General features: G+C 42.1%; 1 protein-coding gene across 3 annotated transcripts in view; it reads right to left on the bottom strand.

Moving 5' to 3' along the window:
* Nucleotides 1-12,423, bottom strand: part of fndc3ba (fibronectin type III domain containing 3Ba) — a 131,134-nt gene that overhangs the window by 47,071 nt on the left and 71,640 nt on the right. For all 3 annotated transcript variants that reach the window (XM_015969634.3, XM_015969635.3, XM_015969636.3), the window contains 3 exons: nucleotides 8,087-8,315; nucleotides 7,825-7,996; nucleotides 7,542-7,663 (listed from right to left, as the gene is read on the bottom strand). In XM_015969634.3, coding sequence (XP_015825120.3) covers nucleotides 7,542-7,663; nucleotides 7,825-7,996; nucleotides 8,087-8,315 — 523 coding nt within the window. The remainder of the gene's footprint in view (nucleotides 1-7,541; nucleotides 7,664-7,824; nucleotides 7,997-8,086; nucleotides 8,316-12,423) is intronic.

Here is a 12,423-nt window from a genome sequence, read left to right as displayed (position 1 = left end):
AGGTGAGAGGGGGCTGAGATTATCACCAGGGTGATTTGGTAAAACAGTTCAAGAAGGGTGAGAGAGGAATCTCACATTTACAGGCCTCCTGATACAGACACGGTGGTTAAAAAGTGCTGAATCATGACTCAGCTCTGAGAAATGACGAGTAACAACTAGCAGGAGGAAACCGATGATCGTTCAGTCCTGAAAATTTGTTCTTTACTGATGTTTTGAAGCACATTTAAAGGGATATAAATTGGGTTAAATGGAAAAGTTACCAATATTTTACCTGTTCATGACAGCTCTTTGACTGACCTCAGTTTGGAGAAATAAAGATGTGCTCTGACTGGACTGACGGGACTGTTACCAAGACTACTGTAGTCTTTAACACTAAAACTGCCAGAGGATCATTTTTACCCTCTTTGGCATTTTCAGATCATGACAATTCTCTTCATTTATCAGCTACGTTTCTAATAATTTTCTACTGTTCCTAAAAGGTTTCTCGTTATCGTCTCGCAAGGTGTGAGATATTTGTGATAAAATTTCAAGAAATTTTGATCATTTTTACCCAAAATCTGTAGAAATCATTCTCACCACTATGAAATTTACGAGTTTGGCCTGCACTGGCCCCTCGCCCACAGAACAGCAACTGAGATGTAGCGGGAAATATTGACACAGTAACTTATAGTTCAATTATAGCTAAGCAGAGTTTATTCATTTCTTTGTTTATTTGGTCAAAACTGGACTTTTCTAGCTAGCGGAGTTGATTGCTTGCATGGATTCTGCAGCAAGTACTAAAACAACCAGACATGCGAACATCCTCAAGCTCTGCCAACAGCTACACACAAAAACCTTTCATCTCTGAATTAGGGATGCACCGATGGATCGGCATTTGATCGTAATCGGCCGATAGCGCCCCTATCGGTTTTGATCGGAATTTTCAAAATAGATCAAAGCAGACCGATCAGGTAGGGTTGTCACGGTAACCAGTGTAGCGGTAAACCCCGGTAAAAAAAAAGTTGACAATATTAATAACCGTCTTGTTTTTTTAAAAACTATATTATCTTGGTGGGTTTAGGTTTACCGTGGCTGCGGTGTAGGCGCGGTGACCCTTACCAGCCACCGTATCATCTGCTGAAGTTGCCGGCAGCACATACGCGCTTTGTTGTTTACAACCAAAACTTTCTTGAAGCTAAAGCTGAAATAATGGTCAAAGGAGGAGACGGCAGCGCTCAGGAGGACATTTATTATCCCTCAAAGAAGACAAAGTGGGAAGTACGGGCATATTTTAGATATTTGAAGAATGCCGAGGGAGTTTATAGAAGACGGCTATCCTGTTTGCAGCACGTGCAGAAAAAGTGTCTGTGAAAGGCAGCAACGCTTCAAATCTCATGACACATCTGCGTGACCATCACCCACAACTCTACAGTCAACGCAAGGCAAGCTAACGTTAGCGTTTTAGCTAAAATGCGTGATCCGAGGATTTGGGTTGAGGGAGAATGCAACGAGTCGCTATATAAAGCAGCCGCAGCGCCGCTACCTGCATATAAATCGTGTCGCGGACACCCCCATGTTGAAACAACGCTATGCATTACGGGGCTCCCAGGGGCAGATAAGAGTTGGTCTCTCTCCGAGAATAATTATGAATTTAACAATGATTACTGGCTGATGACATTTTCCCACATCTGCAAAGCTCACTGGAAGGACACAAACCGAGGATGACATTTTCCTGATATAGGGTTTATTACTCAAGTAAGGGTAAAAAAGTATCTGATTAGAAGGCTACTTGAGTAATGAGTATCATCTGATCTAATATTTTTAAATGATGACATCAAACAGACGTAAAATAAGAAGTTATGGGCAAATATTGGTATTTTAAAGACTAAAGGGAAAAAATGTAAACAAATAACATAATTACAAAATAATACATTTTAGGCTAAATTTAGACACAAACTGAGGACAATATTTCCTGACATACAGGGTTTATTTAATTGTGTGAAAATGTAGCACGTTTAAAAAAAATACCGAGATAATACCGAAAACCGTGGTAATTTTGGTCACAATAACCGTGAGGTTACATTTTCACACCATGACAACCCTAATACAGACCATTTTAGATTAGATTACCTTTCCTTTATTCCCAGATTATGTAGTTTGTACCACTCATTATAATGTTTTAGAAAATTTCTGGCCAATCCACGTGATCTGTATTGGTGATCGGCATCGGTGATCAGCATTCTTTGATATCGGTATCGGTGATCGGCAGCAAAAAACCTGATCGGTGCATCCCTACTCTGAATCAGAACTTCAAGTTAATCATGGATTTGCTTCAAAATGGTATTTTGTTAATTATCTTCCCACAACCTGAGTTCATGTTTAATACTGCCCACCTTTGTGGGGATTAGTGAGACGTCATCAAGGTGAAAATCAAACATTTTCATAGCAACTTATTAATATATTGAAAACTACATTTCATAACAAATTTCCTACAAATTTAATGAAAACTATAAACAATACAAACACTTGGTATAAAAACTTAGATTCAATGAATTAATAACAAGTCAAAGACAAACACAACTAATTAATAAGGTGCAAGAAGCTAACAGCCACAAGCGTGGATGCCGGGTCTCGGTAAGTTCAGTAGGATCAATTAGTTCTAACAGGTCAGAGCTGAACAAGGACCAGAAATCATTTTCAGCCCTTGAAATCAGAATCATGATCTGGTCATTTACATAGACTTTTATGGGTATTTGCAGCACAATGTACAGGCTGCCTTTCTGGGTAGAATTCTTCCAGTATAATCCAATGCAGGGATTAATAACAAATACAGTTTGAGTTTTGTTTTTGAAAAACCTCCATAAAATACAAAGTAAAACTGTTTATTTTTAAAGAGCAAGTCACCCCCTACCAGAGTCTTACTCCACTTCCACTCCCTGTTTGAAAAACGCAACAAATGCTTTCGCCTGACAGACCAAAAGTGCAGAGTCGCTAACAAATACACACACACACACGCACACACACACACACACACACACACACACGCACGCACGCACACACACACACACACACACACACACACACACACACACACACACACACACACACACACACACACACACAGACACACACACGCACACACACACACACACACACACACACACACACACACACACACAACAACAACATTGTGACATCATAATGTACCAGCTAACAGTTAATTCCTTAGCCAGTAGCGATAGCAGATTTAATTTCAAAAGCAGTGCAGAGGTTTTTTTACCTTAAGAGGGTGCAACACTGACAGTTTTAGGCAGAAGACTTAAATTTTAACCAAAATGCAGTAAAGTGCCAAATTATTGTCTACATGTGTCGACAGCACAATTAGACACTCCTCCCCGCTGCCGTCAGGGAGGAGACTGCGGAGTCTCAAGGCCAGGACCAACAGACTGAAGGATAGCTTTATCCGTCAGGCAGTTAGGAAGCTAAACTCCCTCCCGGCTCTCCCACCTCTCCTTTCTTTTCCCCCACAGTCTCTCTGAACTTGGTTACTGTTTTTATACTAAATTTTTATTTTCTATCTTGCGAGAGTTTGAGAGTAACGTAATTTCATTTCTCTGTATGTCCTGTACATGTGGCAGAAGTGACAATTACACTGACTTTGACTTTGATTTAAATAGTTTATCAGCAAAAAACTAAGTTATTTGAGGGTGACTTGCTCTTTAAAGGCAGATTACTGAACTCAATCTGCTATGACCCAGCATGCTCCTGTGGTTAAAAGTTTGTAGAAAGCAGGAAACTAGGATCCTGATGTGTAAGTGATATCTTTGCCCCAGGTCACCGACTTCTCTAACTCCTCTCTATTCGTGCTGGTGCTGCACCATATGTTTCAGCATTTACAGCTCCTCTGTAATTGCAGCTTGGCCTCTATTCAACTAAAGTTAGCCATACTTCAATTGGAAGGAGGCAGGAAATGTCTTAAGGTAAAAATAAATAAATTAATAAATTGCATACTATGTCACTTCTTAGGGCTTCCCACGATGACGTTACCATGGTAGATCTGATGTTCTAGTTAACAGAATGACTGCTGTTGGATGATGCTTCATTTATATGATGGTAAAGAGGAACAGGAAAGACAAAGATGCCTTTTAAATCATGTCAGAAGAAAAGATGTTGCAATTCTCACGTTTTATTTTCTCAATCCAAAGCAACTGCAGTGTTAGAAAGCTGAAAATTACAACAAACCTTTAGTTTTTTTCTTAAGTCTAACAGTGAGGAAGTGGTGCTTTATAATGTTTTGATGATTGTGCAAGCTGAAATTTAACCTGGTAGTCCAGTAGCAGTCCAAATGAAATCTGGTGAGAAGAAAAGCCAACTGAAAGCAAAGTTTATCTGAGAAATAAAGTTATGTAACAGATGCATGCGGTTTCATATGTCTAATGCTGTCACTTCTCAGACCGCTAACATCTATGACCACCTTTATTTTTCTCACGTCCCTTCACCAGAACCAACTATTGTACACATCTGGTTTCTCCAGACTTCACGGCACTTGGCAGTGACGTAGCAGAAAAACAGAAGGGCTGAAGGAGACGCTCCATCTGTTTCTGCTGAAATACCAGGGTTTTTTTTTTGAGTGAGAGACAGGATCTGCAGTGGTGATGATGCAGAGCCAAGATGGAGGAACAGTGGGGACGAAGCACACATCTGTTTCTGCTCAGGAAGCAAGAGGTCTGCGGAGCTGCCTTTGGTAGGGAATGGACACTGCGCTGGCCAAGTTAGCCCGCTGCCTTACTGGCACCGGGGCAACACAACCACACACACACACATACACATACACACACACACACACAGAGGGCATTAAGGGCAGAGTGTAGGCGGCTGTTTTTGTGTGCGAGTGTGTGTCCATCAGTGTGTGTGGTATTCTGGGTTGGACTGGACTTGGATCGGCTGGGCCAAGCTGCAACTTTGTCGGAATGTTTGTACTCCGTGAAGTTTTAGATTTTATGTTCAGCAATTCCTGCCTTGCTTTGTTCTGACCCCGCCTGTCCCTCAAATCCTACATTCCTCCCATCGCTGTGTTTGCTCCACAGCTCTGGACCCTCGTGCTCTGATTATTTTACAAGAAACTCAATCACCTTGTGTTTGTGTGCTGATGTGTTTTATATTCAGCTGACTCAGCCCGATCTCCAGGCCTGTACTGAGAACCCCGTAGACCTGGACACACAGCTGATGACATGCTGACACACTCCTGTCTGTCATGTGTGTTCCTGTTGTTAGACTACAACAGCTTGTGCCACATTATTAGAATCCACAAGCCAAGATGTCACAAGTGGCCTTTTTCTTCACACGAATGTGTGAGTGTGCATGCAGTGAAGTTATGTGCGAACGTGTGTTTTAGATTTGCAGATCTCCAAAGGGTGAATGCACAAACTGTCTGAGTATAGGTGAGCAAGCTCTAACTAAGTTTAAGTCCAATACAAAATGTTGATCAGAATGTATGACAGGTTGGAAAGAAACAGACTTGTTTCCTGTTCCAGGATAATATATACTTGTAGTCTCATCTTACTTTAGATCATTTCCTTAACTATACATTTGACTTTGTGCATTTCAAACCTAATTTAGAATGTGTCCATTTAAATTTGCCACAGCTGAATCCTTTAATATTTCATTAAAAAAGGTTGAAACGAAATATTTAGAAGAAACATTCATCCTAAAACATACTGGCAAAAGAAAGCATCAAAAATGTTTAAAAACACTTATTAGGTTGTGATACCAGAAAATGCCAAAAAAAATGTAAATATTAGCATAAACAGATTCACTAAATATTCTATTAAAATTACTAAAATCACATCATGTTCCTAACTCATTCATAACATAAGGAATATAGAGGGAACTCACTTTGAGCGTTCCCATCCTGAGTTCTGAACATGAATTCATGTGAGGGCATGAATTAACACCTGACCCAGCTGGATCTCACACACACACACACACACACACACACACACACACACACACACACACACACAGACTCTCGTCTTGCATTTGTTGTGAGGACCGTCATTGACTTCCATTCATTTTAGTGACTGGATTGTGCCTAGCCCTAACTAACTTTAACCATGACCAGTCTAACTACAACTTAATTCACACCATGCTGTACCTCTAAAACTATGAAGTAGAGCTCTGTAACATTGTACCAAAGTGAGGACCAGCAAAGTGTGCTCACTTCACCACTAATGTTCTCATTTTACAGGTGAAAAGTTTGTCCCTGGTCCTCACTTTGATGTATAAACAAGTACACACACACACACACACCATTCTAAAGCCTAATTTAAACTTCTCTGTCTGCGTCGGTGCAGAGACACGAAATGCCATTTTCCGTCCTTGTGAGCCTGCTGGAGAGCCCTCGCACGGACGAACAGAGTTGAGCTCTCTTTTCTTAACAGCCGTCCAACGAGACCGAGAACGCCAGCTTGTGATTGGTCAGGACACTGCTGTTGTCAACAGTGTGGCCATTGCGCCCTCAAAAACTTAAAGGAGGGACTAAACCAAGTTTTATCAGGATGGTAAACTTAACTGGGTAAAAAAACAGAACTCATTAATTCATCTTTCATGTTTTTCTGTCAACACCTCTTTGTATAGTTGTGTATGTGTATGTATGTGTGTTGCTTATTTTAGTAACCCAGATGTGTCAACAGACAAGCCATTAAAGAGAGAAACAACACAAGTAAGTGTGTGTGTGATAAGAATGAGTCTGTGGTGGCGGTGTCTAAATCACAGAGAGCTCAAAGCTTTCCTTCATCCCCAAGCGGGACTCTACAGGTATGTAGCCCCCCCGGCTCAGCCTCAGCCTTCAGCAACAAGGCCGGTATTGTAGCGAAGGTAAACCGATAGCACTCAGGGACAGGTTCAGCTATGAAGTTACCCAACTATCCCAACTCCTCACCCAAATCTCCATCCCACCTGAGATCTCTTCACCCCAGTATGGCTGAATTAATCTTTAATCCTTTCATTTTCTTTTAACCCTCCCACTGTCCTATCAGGTGACCCCTCCAGGAAAGGTGACCATTGAGCAGGACTGAGGTCCACGTAGCAGGGGTGAGCACCACCTCACCCCTGCTACGTGGACCTCAAGGGATAAACCCATCAACCCCGCTCAACTGTCACCTTTCCTGGAGGGGTCACCTGATAGGACAATGGGAGGGTTAAGGTGCAAAGGAGAGACAGATAGAAAGGGAGAAGATTTGGTCTGGTCGTTCCATTTCATGTATGCTGACAGATGTGTCAGAAGAAAGAATAGCAAACCTGTTGCAAGATTTTTGTTTGATTTTGATTCTGTCTACAAGAAAATGCCAAAAATGTTGTGTCATTTTGCTTTTATTTGCAACTTCGTGTGTGTGTGTGTGTGTGTGTGTGTGTGTGTGTGTGTGTGTGTGTGTGTGTGTGTGTGTGTGTGTGTGTGTGTGTGTGTGTGTGTGTGTGTGTGTGTGTGTGTGAGTGTGTGTGAGTGTGTGTGTGTGTGTGTGTGTGAGACTACAATACAGACTTGTAACACTGTTTTTGCCTACCTTGTGTGTGTGTCTCTGGCTCACTGTTTCTTGGACTGCAGCGGAGTCGTCTTTCTGGCTTTTTGCCCACTGGACTGCTGGCTCCGCCCCCCGACCCGAGCGATGGGGCATGCAATTTGTTACTGAGTCACAAGCAAAACATGCAAAAAATGACTTTACATACAAGTCATGAAAAAAAATTGAGAAATGGCAATGAACAAAATCTAAAGACACGAAGGACCAATGTGTTCATGGCTTGTCTAATTATAGTCATTCACAAAAAAACCCAACAAATGAAGGATACCTATAGCCATTGTGTGCTGGCCCAAGACTGTTTTTATAGAGCGTAGAGGGAGGAGAATTAAGTCGGTTCTGTCGCTCTAATTGCCTTTGTTCCTTTATCTTTTTGGGCTGTGGCTTGCCATACGTCTCCTCTCTGCCTATGTAGTTTGACATTCCATAAACAGGAATGATTTCTGAGAAGAAAAGAAAGAAGATCGTAATTTCAAATGAAAAAAATTGAAACAGCCTGCTTATTTATCAGGTGGGATGAGTATGGCGAGTACCTGGATCACCATACATGGGGGGAAGGTGGTGCTGGTAGTACTGCTGGGGTGGCAGCTCCCCTGGGCTGACAGGGTAGAAAGAGTGAGAGTTGTGGATGAAGTGAGGGTGAGCCAGGTATGGGGGCAGGTGATGTGTGGGCGACAGAGCTGGAGAGTAGGAGGGAGGGTAGCACTCTGGAGATTGGGGGGTGACCACTACCCGGCGGACCCCTGTAGTATCCTCCAGTACCTGTGGGACAAAACGCAGATAAACGAGTCTTTTAATCAAACACTGGCAAATATCGTGTGAACAAAGTTTTAGACATGTCTGTGCAGGTCAAGACTGATGAGCTGTAGCAACCATCTTGAAATGGGCTGATTTCAAAAATGGTTGTAGATGTACATCCAATGAAGACTTTCTGGAAGTTTTAACAATCTTCATTGGTTGGCTAATGAGATCATTTATTAATAGACAAACAGTTACCGAGGACACAGTTGGCAGCATGTTGCCTTACAGAAAGAATGTCACAGGTTCAACACACAGCTAGGGCCTTTCAGCACATATCTTGCATTTCCTTCCTAAGCCCTTCTGGGGTTTTCTCCAAGTACTGCAGTAGGAGTCAATAGTTTGTCATATAAATTCATGTAATTTACCAAAGATTATGCTAAGTGTGGACCACAGAAGAGTATATAATGGGAATGACTCATTGCCATTTTGACATGAACATTTAGTACAAAACCTTTTAAAGACCTTATTCATTCTTTTTTTCTTCAGTAAATGAATTTCTTGTGAGAAGTTGTTTTGTTTCATAGGGTAGGGGGTAGAAAACTGCAGGATTTGGAGTCTTACTCACTAATTTTCATGATATGCTAATATAAGGCCTCGGACTGGCAAAAAGCAATACAACTCTTCTGCTGCTTTCTTCTTCCTTGGCTTAAAAAGAGCTAAGTTGATGCACTGTCTCCACAAACAACACACACCTGAACAAGCCTGTGTTCCTTCATGTTGTGGAGTTGCTAATGCTAATAGTTAGCTTCTACTGGCCAATACATGCACTGCTCACCTGGCTGCAAAACCAATACAGCCTTCTGCGGTTGCAAGTCAAGGTGGGCGTGGAAATGAATGGAAATCTCCTCTGTGACGCAGAAGAGACCTTTGTGCGACTAATGCAGGTATAATAGGGGTTGATGGGAATTTTTATTTTCGGCGTGCGTATGACACTCAAGAGTAACCGCTCTTATTTCCAAAAGAACAAGCGTTACACAATGTCTCAATGAAGGACACCTTTATATTTATTTAGTTGTAGATGTTTTATGTTAAAAAAATTAGCCATGGTGGTCATCTTGAATTGGGTTAAACTTTACTCACTTGTGGACGTAGTTGCAAAAAGGTTCATGAGACTTAATGAGACTTTTGCTAACAACATAAACAAACACCAACATAAACATGGTTGCTGGTCATTTGATGAGAGGCAATAAAAAGGTAATGTATTCCTGTACATTAATAAGTTGCACCAACAGGATATTTTGCTCCTTGAAGTTACGATAATGATAAATGACTCGCACTTGTATAACGCCTTTCTGAGTCAGAGGACTCCAAAGCGCTTTACATCCATTCACACACATTCACTATGGTGGCGATGAGCTACATTGTAGCCACAGCTGCCCTGGGGCGCACTGACAGGAATGATGTTTTCCAACCAGTCTCTGACCATCAGTAGGCAAGGTGGGTTAGATTTCTTGTCCAAGAACACAACAGCAGCATTCTCTGGTGGGAGCCGGGATTAAACCTGCAACCTTCAGATTACTGGAGAACTGGCTTTACCTCCTAAGCTACTGCTGCCATGAAAATGTGCAACATTCTCATCAGGGTGCAGACTGTTTATTATCAACAAGATTCAACTGACGATGTGGATTCTATACATGTATTCACTTTCACAATCATAAACTGGAACGGACACACATTCATAGGCACACGCATTCCAACTATTCAGACACTTTCACAGGCCTGCATTCCAAGGAAGGAGCAAACACACTCCCTGCAGAGAAGGGAAGCAATCGCTGGTCCTTAACAACAACAACAACACACATGTTGTTGGACACAAACCACATACCACCCCAAAAAGCTCCAGCACAAACTGAGAAGCAACAGAATGTTGAGATACAAGAAATGGAAAGAAAGAAGGGAGGGTATGAAAGTTGGTTAGGAGGGGGCTAGGAGGGTTACAGCACTAATCCGAGTGAGAAACATCCAGAGTGGGGGGAGAAAATGAAGAGGAGGAGGAGAAAGAATTGTAGTCCCCTATCTGCCCCCCCCCCATCCCCTACACTGCGAAAGAGAAGAAAAACTAAGTGTTTACGGGAAAGCTAGAGCAAAGTCCCCACATGAGTTCATGAAGCTGGCCCAAATACCAAATTCACATGTACTCTTTTTATTGGGAAAGACACACACAATCCCACAGGTCGCATTTAGAGACACCCCAATATACAGACAAAACCTATTATCTCAGTGCAACTTTCCACCATTAAGAGCTATGACTGACTTTATCTCTCCCTTTTTTCCACCCCCCTCAACCCCCACCACGCAAAACAATCTACCCACCAAATGCCTGTCTCGCCTAACGGGCGTGTTTATGCACAGTGACAGTGTTTCCCGCTCAGACTTGGCTGATATCCTACTAACACACACACCCACACACATGCAAACACAAATACACACCCCCAGTGAGCCAATGACCTGACTTCCATTGGCGGAGAGGAGTGATCCCACTGCAAACTCGCCACAGATGGGACTGTAACACTCTGCTTGTGAGACTTGTTTACCGACTTGTTTTGAGGACCGTCTGTTTTTTTAATATCTTGATCCTGTTACAGAGACTTTAGCCAGAATTCAAGGACAGATACACATAAGAGACTCAGAAAAACAAATGAGCCATACATCCTGAAATCAGCACATTCCAGAGAACCACCAGGGGAGGAGGCTACCTTGGTTTCTTGTGTTTCCAAAGCATGACTGACCCAATAGGTGTATTGCTCTGTGCATGCTTAGTGCTTGCTGTGAGTAAAAGCACTCAACAAATTTAATTGCATTATTTGGTGGGTTTAACTACTTCAACTGATTCTTGCACAAGTTAAGACACATAAATGCCTCCATTGTGAATTCAGTCAGCGTTTAAAACAGTGGCCCTAATGTTTGCCCTTGGTTTTTGAATGTATTGGTTGCTCTAATGGGTATCCTGTGTCACAATGAAATGTTTTAACCTCATTGTTGGCGTCTTTGAAATAGGAGGGCATGATAAAGGTGTAAAAGTGATTGGAAGAGTTGGTGTAACACTTGGTAATGAGTTTTAAACCTTTCTCAGTGATCTAGTGGAATGACTGTCCACCCAGGGACTGAGAGATCAGGGTTCAAATCCAGTTGGATCATACCAAAAACTGCATGATACTCAGCTTTAAGGGGTTGAACGTAAAATGATTTTGCTGTAAAGGTTGGTCTAACCACGCTTCGCTGGAACCTCAGCAGGCCTGAACAGTCTTGTGTCTTGCCAGTCACAGTACTCTATTGGTTTAGTGGGTGGGATGTTACTGTGACTGAGCAAAAAAAAACAAAGATGGCGAAGGCTAACTTGAAATGGCTTTGGCATCATTGTTGGACGGTTTTGGCTTGGGATTTTCTTTGATTAAAGAGCAGATAGAGATACTTGAGTCCTTTATTTAAAAAAAATAATGCATTTGCATCTTCTTCAACAGTGTATGGCAGACTGCCCCACTGATTGACACCCACAGGAGTATGTCACATTGTTCATTGTCCAACAGCATGCAGAGACTATTTGAAAGACAACTATAGATTCCACCCAACAACTGACACCTGTCTATGGGTTATGGCCAGTGGCGGCTCGTCCATAGGAGAGCTAGGGTGCTGCCCTGCCAGGAAGAGGAAGAAGATAGGAATCACAAAATAAAAACATGTAAATTAAACTAAATGATCTATACATAATACAAAGTGCTGTGCATAATCTGCATTTACGTGTAGTTTAAAAATGTCTTCTTACACTTTTACCATTACTGAAACGTCTTGTGACACATTTCCCGTTCCTTTTCAGGTGCAGCAATCTTTACCATAGACCTACGCTGTAACTGTCACATGCTCGCTGGATTTTTCTCCAATACAAAGAATAGGAGAGCCTTTGGGGGCAGAGGTTTGCGATCGAAGCGTGCACAAAAGACTGTCCAGGCAGAACCAAAGACCAGGATGTTCACCCAGAACCAGAGGCTCTCCACTAGGGATGTCTCGATCAGGTTTTTTTGCCCTCGAGTCCGAGTCATTTGATTCTGAGAATCTGCCAATACCGAGTCCC

The sequence above is a fragment of the Nothobranchius furzeri genome, chromosome 18 (genome assembly GCF_043380555.1).
Source record: "Nothobranchius furzeri strain GRZ-AD chromosome 18, NfurGRZ-RIMD1, whole genome shotgun sequence".
Classification (NCBI taxonomy): Eukaryota; Metazoa; Chordata; class Actinopteri; order Cyprinodontiformes; family Nothobranchiidae; genus Nothobranchius; species Nothobranchius furzeri.
Note: the sequence above shows the minus strand (reverse complement) of the source record. Positions and strands in the feature narration are given on the sequence as shown.